This window comes from Eschrichtius robustus, chromosome 20, assembly GCF_028021215.1.
Source record: "Eschrichtius robustus isolate mEscRob2 chromosome 20, mEscRob2.pri, whole genome shotgun sequence".
In the NCBI taxonomy this organism is placed as follows: domain Eukaryota; kingdom Metazoa; phylum Chordata; class Mammalia; order Artiodactyla; family Eschrichtiidae; genus Eschrichtius; species Eschrichtius robustus.
Window position 1 is genome coordinate 41,877,252 of NC_090843.1, and position 18,923 is coordinate 41,896,174.

Below are 18,923 nucleotides of genomic sequence, written 5' to 3' on the forward strand. Positions count from 1 at the left end.
TGAAATAAAGTCTTCTTCATGAAATGAAGACTCAGTATTGCTAAAATGTCACATCTCCCTAAATTATCTATAGATACAATGTAATTCTAATCAAAACCCCAAAACTTTTTTTGGCAGAAATTAATAAGCTGATTCTAAAGTTCATATGAAGATGCAAAGGATCTGGAATAACAAAAAACAACTCTAAAAAAAGGAAGAGCAAAGTTGGAGAGCTAACACTGCCTTTTATTATAAAGCAACAATGATCAAAACAGTGCAGTAGTGACATAAAATAAATCAATAGACAATGTGTTTATGGACTAAGTTTTGAAAAAGATGCAAAGGCAATTCAGTGAAGAAAGGCTAGTCTTCAACAAATGGTGCTGGAACAACTAGATAGCCATATATAAAAAACAAAAACAAAAAGACTACCTTGGATCCATACCTCACATACAAAAATGGACCAGGGACTTCCCTGGTGGTCCAGTGGTTAAGACTCCGCACTCCCAATGCAGGGAGCCTGGGTTCGATCCCTGGTCAGGGAACTATATCCTTCATGCCACAACTAAAAGATCCTGAATACCACAACTAAGACCTGGTGCAGCTAAATAAATAAATTTTTTTAAAAAAGGATCAAAATGGATCATATGCCTAAATATAAAACCTAACACTACAAAACTTCTAGAAGAAAACACAGGAGAAAATCTTTGTCACCTTGGGTTAGGTAAAGATTTCTTAGCTATGACAGCAAAAGAACAAATTGATAACTTACACTTCATCAAAATTTAAAAACTTCCTTTTAAAAGACACTTTCAAGAGAATGAAAAGACAAGCCATAGACTTGAAGAAAATCTTTGCAAAGTACCTATCTAATAAAGGACTTCTATCCAGTTTTTTTATAAACAACTCTCAAAACTCAGTAAGAAAACAAACAAGTCAATAAAATGATGGGCAAAAGATCTGAACAACAACAAAGAAAAAGATCTGAACAGACACCTCAACAAAGAAGATATATGGATGGCAAATAAGTTCAAGAAAGGATGCTTAGCATCATTAGATATAAGGCAAATGCAAATTAAAATCATAATGAAATATTATTACACTCTTATGAGAACAGCTAAAATTAAAGATTGACTATATCATGTGTTAGCAAGGATGTGGAGGAACTGGCACTCTCAAAGACTACTGATGGAAATATAAATGGTACAATCTCTTTGGGAAAACAAGACAGCATTTATTGAAAACCTAATCATGTATCTACCACTCTATCTTAGGAGGACCCAAGAGAAAAGGAAATATATGTCCATGTATAGATTTGTAAATGAATGCTCACTGCCACTTTATTTGTAAAACCCAAAACCAGAAAGCAAACCAAATGACCATAAACAGTTGAATGGAAAAACAAATTGTGGTATATACATACAATGGAATACTACTCAGCAATTAAAAAGGAAACAACTATTGATATATGAATGAACTGCAAAATAATTCTGCTAAGTAAAAGAAGTCAGACATAAAACAAGTATATAATGTGTATGATTCCAATTACATAAAATGCTAGAAAAGGCAAAATTATCTATAATGACAGAAAGGAGATAGGGGGTTGCCTAGAGAGGGAAGTGTTGGGAGAAGCAGAAGGAGAATTTATAAAGAGGCACAAAAAATTCTGGAGGAAAAAAGTCACTACTTTGACTATGGTGATGGTCTCACAGGTGTATACATTTGTCAAACCTTATCAAATTACACACTTTAAATACATGCAGCTTACTTTTTGTCAGTTATCCTTCAATAAAGCTGTTAAAAGAAAAAAAATGTGCACAGATCCTCAGATCCCACCCCTACTCCACTTATAGCTGGTTTAAATTTGTCCTATCACTCCAGCAGAAGGCTGCTAGTTTATTCTCTGGAAGGGATAAAATAAAATCTCTGGACTAGGAGAACAACATGCACAATTAAGAATGGGAATACTGGGGAATTCCCTGGCAGTCCAGTGGTTTGGACTCCGAGCTTTCACCACCGAGGGCTCTGGTTGGGGAACTGAGATCCCGCAAGCCATGCAGCACGGTCAAAAAAAATACTGAAGAGAAAAACAAGAATATATAAATACTTATGTACTGAACTCTAACAGCCAAACTATCAACCAAATGTAAAGATTGAATATTTTCAGACATGCAGTCTCGAAAAATTTATTCTGATTACCCTTCCATGAAAGCCACAGAGGAAGTGTGATACCAAAACAAACGTGTAAATCAAGAGCATGGAAGCCATGGAAATCAGGAAACATGGGATTCAACCCAAGAAAGAAATGAAGGGGATCCCCAGGATGATAATTAAGAGAACAACTGCATGAGACAGCTGTGTATCAGGCATAGAGAGGAATTCGAGAATTCCAAAAACCAAATTCAAGACAGAAAAAATTATCAAATATTTATGTGACACTATACATTTTATTTATTCATTCACTACGTACTTTATCCCCACCTACCCTGAATCTAAATTATAAACTCTTTCAGGATTTTTTTGCCATTGTGTCCACTGTTGTGCTCCAAAGCACCTAAAGCAATGCCTGCTATCTATTTGGTATGTAATAAAGATTTCCTTAATAAATAAAAATGCTAATTTTACCCTAAGAATCATTATGTGTAAGTAATTGGCAATAATATTCTATCTCGAAGTCACCACTTAAGTCACAATGTCAGAAGATTTTAATCTTTTAAAGATTTACAGATTCCTATTGGCTATTATTCCCAGTAAAAATAATTGTTTTTTGCAAAAACAAAATTAGTATTATTTTATCTAGTTCCCATACATGATGGAGAAACCTTGAATCAGCTGATTCCTATTTCATAAAAATCCCTAGTATAGCACACAGATCCCCAGATCTTTTGATCTTATATAATCTGTCAAAAAACAAAAAACCAAAAAACTTTTAAAGTACATGAACAGAAAAAGGATAAAGACTTTATCTCATTTCATTTAATATTTCATCACCTGGTGCTCTACTTCCTGAAGTAAGGATTCCAACAGTTCTGTTTCTTGTGTCAGAGATGTCTTCTGACCTATTTAAAAAATAGCAGAAGACCAACACTCAGGCTTCTTACTGGTTCAAGAATGAAATTAAATTTCATTGAACATATTCAATAACAAGGAATCAATCTCAAGTAAGCAAAACTTCTTCATTACAGCTACCCTAAAAAATTTTTCCAGAGTTTTAATTATAGTAGCTTTGACAAGAGGATTTCAGAACCAACCCTAACTACAGTTACAGACAAAGGACAATGCAGGTCTATTAAATACTTCGAAGAAATATACAGTGACAGTATACTCTGTAATGAAATTAACATTATTGCTTCTTCTAAAGGAATATAAAGCTATAGAAAACTAACATTTTTAATCAATCAACTATTCTAAAATAATTCTTCCCCCCAAATTTAAATGCGGCCTAAAAAGAAGAATGTAGTAAGTGGGCCATTTGTTTATATTAAATGTCAGCAAGAGGTATGAGCTTTGAACATAATAGGAACCTGTAAAAAAGAATGTCCAGAGAGGAAAACAGTCTCAAAGAAGTTGGAAACACAGAGGGGTAAAGGAATTATTGTTACAGAAATTATTATTATAGAGAAGGAAGAAAGAAACTGTTTTACATGACACAAAAACAAAACAAAACAAAAAAAAGATAGGCACGCTTGCCAAATCAGACCACCTACTTTGCAAATCACAAAGTCTGAAGAGCTGGAAGCATATCCCATGAAGTTAGCAGAAGTTATATCAATCTGATGTAATGTTAATTGATACAGAGGAACAATTAACAGGTAGAACTTCTATTTTTTAAAGCAATCTTTTCCTAGCCTATAATAACTCACCAACCACTGAACCTCAAGGAGGTTCAAAGCACCACGTACACAAGCAGCATAAAAAAACTCACCCATCAGTGTTATAAGCTTATTCTTCAGCTGTGTGTCTAACCGTGCAATCATCATCTCCACTGCATTTCTAATTTCCCGAACACGCTCATCTTTTGCATTTCTTACAGCTTCGACATTTCTTTCCTAGAAGATAAACAGGTAAAAAAATTTTAGGACTCCTCTGGTGGTGCAGTGACTATGAAACCGCCTGCCAATGCAGGGGACACGGGTTTGATCCCTAGTCCGGGAAGATCCCACATGCCACGGAGCAACTAAGCCCGTGCGCCACAACTACTGAACCTGTGCTCTAGAGCCCACGAGCCACAACTACTGAGCCTGCGTGCCACAACTAGTGAAGCCCGCGCGCCTAGAGCCCGTGCTCCGCAACAAGAGAAGCCATTGCAATGAGAAGCCCGCACACCGTAATGAAGAGTAGCCGCTCGCCGCAACTCGAGACGGCCCATGCAAAGCAACAAAGACCCAATGCAGCCAAAAATAAATTTATATAAAAAAAAATTTTAATTGAAGAATTTTTTAAATGGAAGTAAATAGACATTAATGCAATCACTGCAATTATTCTTAAAGTCAGTTGAATTCCTGAAACTCAGAAAAAAATTCTTAAACAATTAAAGCATAATAAAGTACACAATATTTTAACAGTTAAACAGAAAGATACGTAATTACAAAAAAAACTGTTCTAGGTAACACATACAAAACACATACTCAAAGCCCCAATCATATAGGAAACCACTGTTCAAACCCAAAAAATTATACTAAAGCCAGTTCACATCACACAAAACTCTAAAACAAATGAAAAATTTGAAAAACCACATCTACTCCAATTTACAAAGTTTTAAATATTTTTCAGAACCAAACAAAGAAAGAAAAAAATAGGGTTTTTAAAGATTGCAGAGTACATAGTTTTTTTAATAGCATACTACCAAAAATAAAAAGCAATCTTTCCTATACTTACTATTATTATAAGCACAAGCAGTGAAAATCTCAAACTAGAACAACCTCCCTAATGCCCAAATTAAAAGGCTGTCAAGAGAAAATAATAGAAAAAAGGTAACTAAACGAAGGCCAAATAGAAGCCATCCAACTTGTTTATATTCCAAAATGAGTTTGTGTAGCATACATGTAACTCAAAAACATTATTTTCTGTATAAAGAATGTTATAAATGATGATCTCGATCTTGATTCCTACATGAGTAAAATAAAGACAACATCTTGAGTTAGGAATGGTCTGCAAACCTCAGGAATAACTGTCATTCTGGTAACTTTAAACAAAATATATTCCAAAAGTATATTTAGTACTTAAATGTTTGATGCTTATTACATTTTCCCATAGAAATAATATTACAAATGGTAAATAGCTCACCAGAGCTCTTTGACCCATACAGTATCTAAAGAGTAGTGTTAAATATTACTCTGAATTCTTCAGTTTTAATTCAGGACATCAGAAATAGTTCATTCCCTGGTAGCAGAAACTCTCCCAAAGAATGAATGACTTAATGACTGTAAAAGTCAATACTGATTCTGTTTAGGAGTCAATTACTGACTATGTAACAAACAGGCTTATTTAACTCATTCACTGATTCTCTATTTCTGCATAAGAGGAGGCAATTCTCTGGCTCCAACTTCAGAACAGACAAGGGGTTTGGATGCAAATTCCTCAGCTAGTTTGAAGTTGGTGAGAACAATTATAAATATATCTTATCAAAATTTCAAATCTTGAGTTCAACATCTGATTGATTTATATTATAAAAAATATATATTATAGACTATAAAAGGGATAATGATCTTTCAGTAGTAGTCTTACCACTTCTTGAACTAAGCTGATCAGTTCCATGAGACGCCGACGAAGTTTGGCTACCTCTTCATTCACTTTAGTAACATGCTGCTCATAAATTTCCGCCAAAGGTTTAAAGGTATGTCCACCATGCTATTTAAAGTAATGAGTAGTTTTTGAACATTTTCATATATCTCATCTGCATTTACATTCCTTCCTTAACATGGATACTAATGGATACTAATAAACTGGTAAATAATTTCAAATGAATTTTATCTTTTGGCTGCCTTTACTTTGTTAAAACAGCCCAGAGTTTGCTTAAAATCGCTTCACCCATATAGAAAATCCTTCAAGATTTTAGATAATGGACTTTAGCAAAATGTTTACTTATCTAGAAGTCTTCACTCATTAGAAAGAAGCAAAATCCTTAATAATGGCCCAAACCACCTGACAACCTTATTTGTCACTCCTTTTGGTCAGTACTAGCCTTCTTCCATGACCTCAAACCTCTTCCCACAGCCCTTTGCAAAAGAAACGCCTTATTCAAAAATAATTCTCTTTCATCCACCCTGTCCAAATTCTCCACCCACTTAACTCCTACTCAATCCTTTGGAGCTTAACTCAGGGTCGGGTCCCGTGGTTATTCACTCTCATCAGCACTGTATAATTATTCCTAATATTTATCACAACAGTAATTAAGTACAGATCTAGTTGTTTGATATCTGCCATGTTCCTCTCTGAACCCCCAGTCTCTAGCACAAATGAATAAATTAGAAAAGTACTTGAGGAAGAAAGATTAAAAAAAAAAAAAATCCTAAGAACTAGATGTCTGCATTCATATTGTTTCACAAATGTCTATAAAGTTTTTGTTCCATTTTAAAGAAACTAAAATTGGAAATCACAGCCAGGATATCAGATCAACTGATATGAGTAGACATTTTACAGGTTTTCAATTAAAATAAAATATTTATGTAAGGGATGCACATCATACATCAAAATCCCCAACAAAAGAAAAAAAAAAAAAAAAAGGTCAAGAAGAACCTAGGGGTAAGACGGGAATAAAGACACAGACCTACTAGAGAATGGACTTGAGGATATGGGGAGGGGGAAGGGTAAGCTGTGACAAAGTGAGAGAGTGGCATGGACATATGTACACTATCAAACGTAAAATAGCTAGCTAGTGGGAAGCAGCCGCATAGCACAGGGAGATCAGCTCAGTGCTTTGTGACCACCTAGAGGGGTGGGATAGGGAGGGTGGGAGGGAGGGAGACGCAAGAGGGAAGAGATATGGGAACATATGTATATGTATAACTGATTCACTTTGTTATAAAGCAGAAACTAACACACCATTGTAAAGCAATTATACTCCAATAAAGATGGAAAAAAAAAAAGAAGTTTCTCTGGAATAAGAGAAGGTACAATACCTTCTGCTATAAAGCAGATACATATAATTTTCATTCTATAAACAGAGTAAAATGATATTACTTTCTATCTAAATCAAACAAATATTTCAGTGCTTTCTACATTCTAATTAAAAATAATATGCTGAATTTGTTCCGCTTACCATTCCTCCCCAAAGTGCACACTGATGGCAGATACACTTCTTACAAGTCCAGCAAAATACACTAAGTTTTTCATGGTGATTTTCACATCTATACATTATGAAAAAAAAGTACAGTTATAAATTAAATAAATTTTAAAACTGGAACATAGTTACCGCAACAAATTCCTAAGTTTGGGCAAACAGGTCAGTCAATTTTAAATGACTATATCTCAGGAAATATAAAATGTACTCCATGGCTTCTGTGAATTAAGCTAAACAATTACATGTAGAGACAATTTTTTTTTAAGTATTGTTTTCATCCATCTATAAGGACTTTAAAATCACATGAAAAATGCAGACTAGTTTCTATTTAAAGTACAAAGATAACATCATTTCTGAGAAACTGTATAGACGATAAATTCTATCCTATTACTACATTTTGGGCAAATCAGATTATGTGTCCATGCCTACATGAGCATGTATGCATGCACACTTTTTCTACATGTGACCAAAGTCAACAATAACCAAGACACAGGTGATTAATTGCACAATACCAGATCCTCATTAGAAATGAACAATACAATTTTAAAAAGTTTTCCCTTGAACTGAATAACCACAAGCAAAAGAATAAAGTTGGACATGGTTATTAATTGAATTGTGTGCCCCCAAATTCCTACGTTGAAGCCCTAATGTAATTGTATTTGGAGTTAGGGCCTTTAAGGAGGTAATGAAGGTTAAATGAAATCACAGGGGTGGAGGCCTACCCAATAGGACTGGTGTCCTTACAAGAAGAGAAAGAGACAGCAGGAGTGTGCACTCACAAAGAAAAGGCCACGTGAGGATGGAGTGAGAAGTAGCTATATCCTTGTCAAGGAGAGAGGCCTCACCAGAAACCAACCCCGACAATACCTTGACCTTGGACTACCAGCCTCCGAAACCATGAGAAAATAAATTTTGTTGTTTAAGCCACCCAGCCTGTGGTATTCTGTTATGGCAGCCCTAGTAGTTAAATACCTTTAAGTTAAATACCTTTAACTTATACCATATTAAAAAAGTAACTTAAAATAGATCAAAGACCTAAACATTAAGACCTAAAATGATAAAACTCTTAAAAGAAAACACAGGGGAAAAACTTCATGATACTGGATTTGGCAATGATTTCTTGGATATGACACCAAAAGCACACACAACAAAAGTAAAAATAGATAAATTGGACTATATCAAAATTAACAACTTCTGTACATTAAAGGACACAATAAACAGAGAAAAAGGGCAATCTATGGAATGGGAGAAAATAGGAACAGAAAGTAAAATGGTGGGAAATAGGAAATTATTGTTTAATGAATTGAGAGTTTCAGATTTGCAAAATGAAAAAATTCTGGAGATTTGCTGTACAACAACGTGCATACACTTAACACTACTGAACTGTATACTTAAAAATGGTTAAGATAGTAAATATTATGTTTCTTTTGCCACAATTTAAAAAATTGTTTCTCTTGCCTATAAAGGGGACACACTGTAGCAATTTTAAAAAGCTTTTCACTGATAAATCACACTGAGCTTACAGAAAATACCTAAATAGGTCGACATTTTATATTTCTCATTTATAAGTAATCTGAATATCCAATAGGAAATTAATAAAGCATGAAGAAACAGTGTATTAGATACTGTCTCATTTAGCATGATTTCCACACTACCAAATATAGAATATAGCTTTTACAATATAGGAAATTTATCAGAACCATTATTAATCAATGGCTTATATATAGGCACCTTTAGCAAACCCAAGGGGGGGCCAGTAGGCATCAAGAAGCAAAGAAAAGAGATTAGTAATTAGCAAATTGTGGCAGTTCTAATCTTTTATGAGGCTTTAATAAAAGAAGTGAGAGTTAGAAGGGTTTTTCCAAATAGAGACACCCACGCCATGCCAGAAGAAAATTGTCTTAGTGTTCACCTACGAAGCTTAAACTTTCAATAATGTCATTAAAATACTATGTGGCACAATCTATGAAACACCTGAACAAAGAAACTAAGGACATACTTGTCCTTTTCATTTTCTTCATGTTTGGTGAGACTGCAGAGTTGAAGAGTATCAAGCTGCTGTGTTACTTCTTCTGCCCAACGACAGTTTACTAGTTCTCGTAGCTGGAGTGGAGCACTGGAGAGAAAATATACATACATATACTCTCAGACAGGAATTTGAGATCATTTTCTAAAACACATTTCAAAGGTAAATACTGAGGTGACAAATGTGTTAACTCAATGGGGGGAATCCTTTCACAATGTATATGTGTATCAAACTATCACATTTTATACTTTAAATACCTTACAATTCTGTCAATTATACCTCAACAAAGCTGGAAAAAAAAAAGGAAATTATAAATCAAGAAAAAATAAACACTCCTCAAAATAGGGCTCACAATCATATTCATACCATATTACTATCAAAATAGTAACAAAGACACAATGAAAAGTATGGTTTGTAACTTATTTTTACAATAATATATCATTTACAAAAAAAACTGAATAAAAAAATTAGCAATTCAGATTACAGACTGAATTCTTAATTCCTTAGTCTAAAGCTATACTCTCCAAAATGACAGCCACTACTCATATGTGACTATTTAAATTAAAAATTCAAATTAGTTAAAAAAAAGAAAATTTCATTATAGTTACACTAGGCTTACTTCAAGTGTTCTACTGCCACAGTTGACAGCAAGGCTATAGAACATTTCCATCACACAGAAAGTTCTATTTGATACTGCTGATCTTCTTAAAAGTCAGTATGAAAAATGTGAACAGTACATGAAGGAAAATGGGCAAAAGATATGAAGTAGTTTAAGAAAAAAAGAAATTATAAACGGCTAAAAATGTTTTAATAGATGTTCAGTTTCAATCATTTTTTTAAAAAGTAGATTAAAAACGAGATACCATTTTTCACTTAGCAGAATGACAAAAAAATAAAATGATTGGTAATACCCAGTGTTGGCAAGAATGTGAGGAAGAAGCATTTTCAATATCTATTATTAGGAACATAAAATGGCAAAAAACCTTTCCCTTCAATGCAATCTGGCATCATTTGAAATAACCGAAAATGGAAACAACCTAAATGTCTCTCAATATAAGCATAAAAAAAAAAAAAAAATCAATGTATAATCTTACAGGGGATTATTATTCAAACACTGATTTTAAATGACATATATGTACATATGATCAATAAAGGCACCACCATATTTTACATGGAAAAAAAAAAAAAGCAAAATAATATTACATCATTTGTGCTTTTTAAGAAAACATTTATATGTATACATCAGTACATATATAGAAAAATGTCTAGAAGAACAGGTACCCAAACCTAACACTAACAATTTCTTCTGAAAGTGTTAAATCATGAAAAAATCAAGTCGGGTATCAGAATCAGAAGCCTTTTTATTACTATCTGGATCTTTTTTTTAACAGAAACTTTATTTTTTTTTAGTTATAAAAGGTAAGTTAAGAAGTTACACAATGATTTTCCAAAAGAAGGTAAACAATGTAATGTATTCTACATAATTCTAAGTCAGGTAAATTAGTCTGCATTTCTTTATCTAGATAGATTGCTTATTTTCTTTTCAACTGTATTTGCAAAGAGTAGAAATGTGGCAGGTTGCAGAAAGAATGTTATGAGTATTAGGACACACGCTGACCCCATCACCTTACTACTTTCCAAATTCACAAATAATCACAGTAAAACACTTACCGGCAATGAGGACATTGAGCTCTCTGCTCTGTCAGCCAGCGCTAAGGAGGCAAAAAAAACTAGATTTTGATTGCAGATAACACCACTAATTTGTACATACTGAAACCTTACATACCAAATTTAATGAGTTTAACTCTCTAGTGCCTGCATTAATTATAGAGATACTTATAGAATAGCAGGCAATCTGTCTCATTATCATTGTGACAGGAATAAATTTTCAAAGGCACAGAACTCATTCCAAAATAATTATTAAGAAGCTATTCTCTCACAGGTAAGAAAGTGATCCTAGGACTCTGGATCTCACAGGGAAGGTGTGAATAATCTGCACAAAAATAATAATGATATTGTTACTACCACCCCCCCAAAATAAGCCACTATGATGATTTACTTCTAACTAACCCACCATAAAATCTCTGAGGAATTTTAAGGTACTACTAAATTCCTTTTTGAAAAGCAATCTAATTGTAAGGTATATACATTATGGCTATATAAATTAGACAGAAAAACATAAATAAGCAATACAGCAAAACTTTGTCTTAAATGAGTTCTACAGTTCAGTCATTTAAACATCTACATAACCTGGTTTCCTCATAATTATAAAAAGTTTTACAAGAGAATAATATCTCTACTAAACCTCAAATTCTATTAATTTAACCATTTTCGTTATTATTGGATAGGGAGCAGTTTTACACCATATACAAAGGAGATGCTAATACCTTTCCAAAAACAATAGCTCCATGGTTAAATATTTTAATTGTCTGGTAAACAGGTTTTGAGGTAAATAAATATATAATCCAATAGCTATGTACTCTCAATATCTGTTATTTCTGTTTATCCCTTCCTATTTCTATGAAAGAACCTAAGCTTTTACCTAAAGTCAAATAATTAACTCAGAAATAAAATTCCCAAGGAATCCTTAAAGAAGAATAGAAGATTAAATAGGGGGAAGTGTACTTCATGGCACAGAAAATAAAGCTGTAAGAAAAAAAATAGATGTAAAAGGATTCCATTCTTAACAACCTTGAACATCATTTCTTTGGTCCCTGAGCAAAGCAAGATTTAGGTCAGGTTTCTTTCCCTCAAACAATGCTCTGCTGAAGTCATAGCACTCCTCCAGGACTGGTCTCAGCCTACACCTCTCTAGCCTCATCTTCTACCTCACCCTAGGGGATCCAGCAAGATTAAGTCTTTAAATATGTTTCCCCTCTCTGCCCAGGATATTCAACACCTCTCTTTAACTAGGTTATTCTGGCTCACCCTTTAGATTTCAGATTATATGTCACTTCCTCCAGAAAGCTCCCTGTCTATAGACTATTTAAATACCATTGTCATGCTTTACCACAGTAACCTATACTTCCCCTTTCATTGTACCTATAACACTTGGTATACTGACTTATTTGTTTGTCTCCCCTGCCCTACTAAACTAAAAGCTCTATAAAGGTTGGGACCATGGTAAGGAATGACCCAGTCTGTATTTTTTATTACGCCCCTCCCTTCCAGTCAAAACAGGCTTATTGCTATAATATATACCACTCTTGGCATCCTATTTGTGTATTTGCTTATACTGTCCCTCTATCCACGTGCTGTCCCATGGGAAAGTCCACTGATTATGTCCATAATACTTTCCTGCCTATCCTAGGCTAGTGATCTTTCCCTTCTCTTATTATTTGTGGCATTTTTACCTTGTATTCTATAATCTCATTTAATCACAAAACAAATATGGCAATTTTAATACTTTGAGGAAAAACAATGTTTCTACCAAACCAAAACCAAAGGTAAGAACCAGTGATACAATATTTGTACTCAAGTAATATTAAAGAAACACCTTTGTAGCAATTCCCCCACATTCAATTTAAGAATTAACTTCTCGGGCTTCCCCGATGGCATAGTGGTTAAGAATCCGCCTGCCAGTGCAGGGGACACAGGTTCTAGCCCTGGTCTGGGAAGATCCCACATGCCGCGGGGCAACTAAGCCCATGCACCACAACTACTGAGCCTGTGCTCTAGAGCCCACGAGCCACAACTACTGAGCCCGCGTGCCTAGAGCCCGTGCTTCGCAACAAGAGAAGCCACTGCAATGAGAAGCCCGCGCACGGCAACAAAGAGTAGCCCCCGCTCGCTGCAACTAGAGAAAGCCCGCGCGCAGCAAAGAAGACCCAACACAGCCAAAGATAAATAAATTAAATAAATAAATTTAAAAAAACAAGAATTAATTTCTCTCCTTCATTAAATGGAAGAATCACAAGCTTGAGACATTATTCAAACCTGAGTCTTACTCCTAGCTCTGGCACTTACTATGTGACACCAGACAGGTGACTGATCTCAAGTTTCCTCATATGCAACAAGAGAATCAGCATTCCTACTCTGCACAGTTGTTCAAGGGAAATCCTCAACAAAAACCTAGCAAACCAAATTCAAAAAGAGTAGACACCTTGACCAAGTGGGATTTGTTCCTGGGATACAAGGATAGTTCAACCTACAAAAATCATTCAATATAATACATCAATCACATTAAGAAAATGAAGGAAAAACCCACATGATCATCTCAATGGATAAAGAAAAGGCATCTGACAAAATCTAATATCCTTTCATGATAAAAGCACTCAAGAAACAGGAAAAGAAGGGAACTTCCTCAACTTGATAAAAGTCCATACATAAAAAACCCACAGCAAACATCATACTCAATGATGAAAGACTGAAAACTTGTCACAAAGTTAGAGGACTCATATTTCCTGATTTCAAAGTTTACTACAAAGTTACAGTAAATTAAAACAGTTTGGTACTGGCATAAGGACAATGAAATAGAATAGAGAGCCCAGAAATAAACAGAAAGGGACAAACATTCTATGATTCCATTTATACGAGGTAGTCAAATTCATAGAGAAGAAGGAATAGTGGTTGCCAGGGGTTGGGGGAGGGTAATGGACCAAAGTAATAAAAGTACACATCCTTGTCTTTTTCCTGATCTTAAGGGAGAAGTATGTACTACTACATACCTATGAGAATGGCTAAAATTCAAGACTGAACATACCAATACCAAGTGTTGGCATTAACATGGAAGAATCTGAACTCTCATACACTGCTGTTGAGAATGTAAAATGATACAATTATTTTAGAAAACAGTTTGACAATTTGTTAAGCAGTTAAACATACACCTACGATATGATATAGCCATTCCACTTCTATTTACCCAAGAGAAATGAAAGCTTAAGTCCACTGAAAGACTTGTATACAAACATTCATAGCAGTTTTCTTTGTAAATGCCCAAAACTAGAAGCAACCTGTATGTCCATCAGCAGGTCAATGGATAAACAAATTACAGCATATGCATACAACGGAATGCTACTATGCAGCAATAAAAAGAAATACTTTTTTTAAAAATTTTATTTATTGGGCTTCCCTGGTGGCGCAGTGGTTGAGAGTCTGCCTGCCAATGCAGGGGACACGGGTTCGAGCCCTGGTCTGGGAGGACCCCACATGCCGCGGAGCGACTAGGCCCGTGAGCCACAAGTACTGAGCCTGCGCGTCTGGAGCCTGTGCTCCGCAACAAGAGAGGCCGCGACAGTGAAAGGCCTGCGCACCGCGATGAAGAGTGGCCCCCGCTTGCCACAACTAGAGAAAGCCCTCGCATAGAAACGAAGACCTAACACAGCAAAATAAATAAATAAATAAGTCAGGAGCTCTTTAAAAAAAAAATTTTTTTTATTTATTTTTTTATACAGCAGGTTCTTATTAGCTATCTATTTTATACATATTGGTATATATATGTCAATCCCAATCTCCCAATTCATCCCATCACCACCACCGCCCCCCCGCCACTTTCCCCCCTTAGCGTCCATACGTGTGTTCTCTACGTCTGTGTCTCTATTTCTGCCCTGTAAACCGGTTCATCTGTACTATTTTAAAAGGGAATATTATTGATACAACAACATAGATGAATCTCAAAATAATTTTGCTGAGTGAAAAAAGCCAGACCGTTAAGAGTACATATTGTAAGATTCCATTTGTATAAAATTCTAGAAAATGCAAACTTATCTATAGTAATAGAAAGCAGATCACTGGTTGCTTGAGAACAAGACAAGAGGAGGTAGGGACTATCAAGAGGCACAAAGAAACTTTTGGGGATTGGAGATATGTTCATTATCTTGACTGTAGGGATGGTTTTTCAAGTGTATACATTTGTCAAAACTTATCAAACTGTGTACTTTAAATATGTGCAGTTTATTGTATGTCAAATATACCTAATTTTAAAAGGCTGAAAAATTAAAAACAAAGTCAATAATTATTGGCAAATTGCTACCAATACTAAAAATCAACAGGGGGTAAGAAAAAACTGGATGAGAAAGATGTGGGCAAAATAACGGGAAAAAATACAAAACAGGAACAGATACTGAGAGAAAATCAGCTGAGTGTAGCTAGATAAATGAAGACCTGGCCTGAAAACACAGCCAATGTTCCTGCTTTTGGGTACGCCTGTGGAGGCATCAGGGAGTCGCGGGTAGAGTGCTGGCCTGTGGATAAGTTTAGTCTTGGTCTGTCACCAACTACTAGGTGACTTTGGACAAGTCTATTCATGAGTCTGGGCCTTAGTTTGTTAAAATGACACAAGTATCTGGACTGTCAAAGATAGTTCAATTTCTGTGGACAAATGAACAGAGATGAGATGGAAGAGAAGGGAAAGCATTCAAATAAACAATATTACAATGTGGTTGTGTGGAGTGCTCAGCGTCTCAAGGACTTTGCTCCTGTAATTACCCCTCGTCTCTCTAGCATCAATTATTCTCTACTGGTTCAGTCTCAGGAAGATATAAACCTTCTCCTAAAAGATGACTCTCAACATCCCCCTTCAACCCACTACCTTGTTTCTCCCCTTTACAACAAGATTCTGTGACAGTTTTTATACTTGCTGTCTCATTCTCCTCCCACTCTCCGACGTCAAGTTTTTGCCCCCACTGTTCCACTGAAACTACTTATCAGGGTCACCAAGAACCTACATATTCTCAAATCCAAGGGATTTCCCTGGTGGTCCAGTAGTTAAGACACCGCACTTCCTGGTCGGGGAACTAAGATCCCGCGTGCTGTGCAGCGCAGCCAAAAAAAAAAAAAAAATCAGATCCAATGGTCAATTCCCAGGCTAGAACCATATGACACAGCTAAACGACTCCTTTTTTTTTTTTTTTTTTTTTTTTAGTTTTTTATTTTTTTTATTTATTTATTTTTGGCTGTGTTGGGTCTTCGTTGCTGTGTGTGGGCTTTCTCTAGCTGCAGCGAGCGGGGCTACTCCTCGTTGCGGTACACGAGCTTCTCATTGCAGTGGCTTCTCTTGTTCAGGACTCTAGGCACACGGGCTTCAGTAGTTGTGGCTCGCAGGCTCTAGAGCGCAGGCTCAGTAGTTGTGGCACACAGCCTTAGTTGCTCCGCGGCATGTGGGATCTTCCCGGGCCAGGGATCGAACCCGTGTCCCTTTCATAGGCAGGCAGATTCTTAACCACTGCGCCACCAGGGAAGCCCTAAACTACTCCTTTTTGAAACATGTTTTTCAGTTGAATTCTGTGATGCCTCACTCCTGGCTCCTTCTTATTATCCTCTGCTGAATCCTCCTAACATCTAAACATTGAGTGACCCAGAGTTCAGACCTAAAAATCTCTTCCCACAGGAGGTAATCTGATGGTCTCATCTAGTTCCCTGGCTTTAAATACTATCTATATGCTAATTATTCAATCTCTCTAACGTCCCCTTCCTCAAATCCAGGTTCATATTTCCAACTGTCAACCTCTCCAATTAGATGTATAATAAACATCTCAAACTTTACATATTAAAAAAGAAAACTTTATACATTAAAAGGGTGAATTTTATGTTATGTGAATTATATCTAAATTTTTTTAAGATTTTAAAAATTACAAGTATTGTAATAAAGTGAACTAGTCCAAAATTTTGAACTGGAGTATCACAGAGTCACAAATTTTTTTTTTTTTTTTTTAAAAGAAAGAACTATATTTAATCATACCACGGGCTTCCCTGGTGGCGCAGTGGTTAAGAATCTGCCTGCCAATGCAGGGGACACGGGTTTGAGCCCTGGTCCAGGAAGATCCCACATGCTACAGAGCAACTAAGCCCGTGTGCCACAACTACTGAGCCCGCAAGCCACTACTGAAGCCCTCGTGCCTAGAGCCCGTGCTCCACAACAAGAGAAGTCACCGCAAGGAGAAGCCAGTGCGCCGCAACAAAGAGTAGCCCCCGATCACAACTAAAGAAAGCCCACGCGCAGCAACGAAGACCCAACGCAGCCAATATTAATTAATAATAAAAAATCATATTGCTCTCACTAGCAAAAACAATGGTTTTCTGTAGTTACTAAGTAAAACGTAATTTAAAAGTAAAAAAAAAAAAAAAAACACTTTTACATCTATACCCTACCCAAATCTGTTCTTCCCTGTTTTTTCTATCTCAGAATGGGAAACCTTTCATTCACCCAGATGCTGTAAAAAACTTTCCTCACATCCCATCTGTATGAAAATCCATTGATTCTACCTTCAAAACATATCCAGAATTGCCCTATTTTTCACCACCTTCACTGTTACCATTCTGGTCTAAACCACCATCCATCTTTCACTAATAAAGCACATCCTAACTGCTCTCCTCACTCTCCCCCCATCTGCCTACAGTCCTCTTTCCACACAGTAGCCAGAGTGATAGCTTTCAAAACATTAATTACTTCAAATCACTCAAAAGCTTTCAGTGGCTAGCAGCACACTTAAATAAAATCCAAGGTCTTTACCAAGGCCTCTAGCTACATCTTCAAATTCATTTCCTTTCCCTCTCTCCCTCTGTCCACTTTGCTCTAACCACACTGCTTCTCTGGTATTTCTCAACACACTAAACATATTTCTTTCTCAGGGTGTTTGCCCCTTCTGATTTCTCTGCCTGGGACTTTCTTTCCCTACATATTCCCATCACTCTCATCCTGGTCTCTGCTCAAATGTCATCTACTCAGAGAGACCTTCCCAGACTATTCTATCTAAAATAGCTACCAACCTGCCAGTTACCTCTCAAAGTCCCTACTCTATAACCTCAACCAGTTTCATTTTTCTTTGTGCTATGAAGAATAGCTAACATATAGCTATTTACTTTTTTGCCTATATCCCAACTAGAAAACAAGTCAATTCCTTAAGAAGTCAGTGCTTAACTCCAAGTCCACAATTAATATTTGTTCAATGAACGAACAAATGAATGGTGAATTCAGGAACCAAAACAACTCTGAAAAAGAAAGGTTAGAACCAGATTATTCAGATGGTCTGAATATAAGGCTAATGTTCTTGGACTTTATCCTTCAGGCAATAAATCTCTGAGGCTTCTGGGAGGAAAAAAGAATGACATTACTGGAAAATATCAATACGGCAGCAGGATACAAAATGGACAAGAGAAGAAAAGACTCAAGACAGAGAGATCAGTTAGATAGTAACTATAATTATCTAAGCACGAGGTAATAGATGTCTGTATTTCTCTATTAGGATGGTAATAATAAGAACGGAAAGGTAGGACAGATATAAATGACACTAGGAGATAACTGACAAGACTTAAAAATTATTGGTATCAGAGGTTTCAAGTTTGATCAGTAGAAAAGAACAAACAAAAAAAAAAGAATTCAAAAAGAGTCAATTTGAGAAAATAATAGGAAGAATTTGATTTGGAACAAAGTTCAAGGTGCTGGAAGGACAATCAGATAAGACATTTACAGGTCAATGCTGAAGGAATAGATTTAGGAGCCATGCACACAGATGATAGTTAAACCTGCAAAAGTAAATCAAATTTCTCAAAGTAGATAAAAATTTCCCAGAAACTTCATAATAGAGAATGCCAGAGCAATATTTAAGAAATAAATACTTGTAAGGAACAGGAGGAGGAAGAGGAAAAGTGAAGAAATGAAGAATCAATGAGTGGACTTCCCTGGCAGTCCAGTGGTTA

The 18,923-nt window shown here is 35.8% G+C and overlaps 1 protein-coding gene across 3 annotated transcripts in view; it reads right to left on the reverse strand.

Moving 5' to 3' along the window:
• The window catches only part of TRIM37 (tripartite motif containing 37), a 118,209-nt gene that overhangs the window by 94,942 nt on the left and 4,344 nt on the right, over positions 1–18,923 (reverse strand). For all 3 annotated transcript variants that reach the window (XM_068530376.1, XM_068530375.1, XM_068530377.1), the window contains exons 3-8: positions 10,959–10,999; positions 9,261–9,377; positions 7,241–7,328; positions 5,707–5,829; positions 3,905–4,028; positions 2,971–3,038 (exon numbers count right to left, since the gene is read on the reverse strand). In XM_068530376.1, coding sequence (XP_068386477.1) covers positions 2,971–3,038; positions 3,905–4,028; positions 5,707–5,829; positions 7,241–7,328; positions 9,261–9,377; positions 10,959–10,999 — 561 coding nt within the window. The remainder of the gene's footprint in view (positions 1–2,970; positions 3,039–3,904; positions 4,029–5,706; positions 5,830–7,240; positions 7,329–9,260; positions 9,378–10,958; positions 11,000–18,923) is intronic.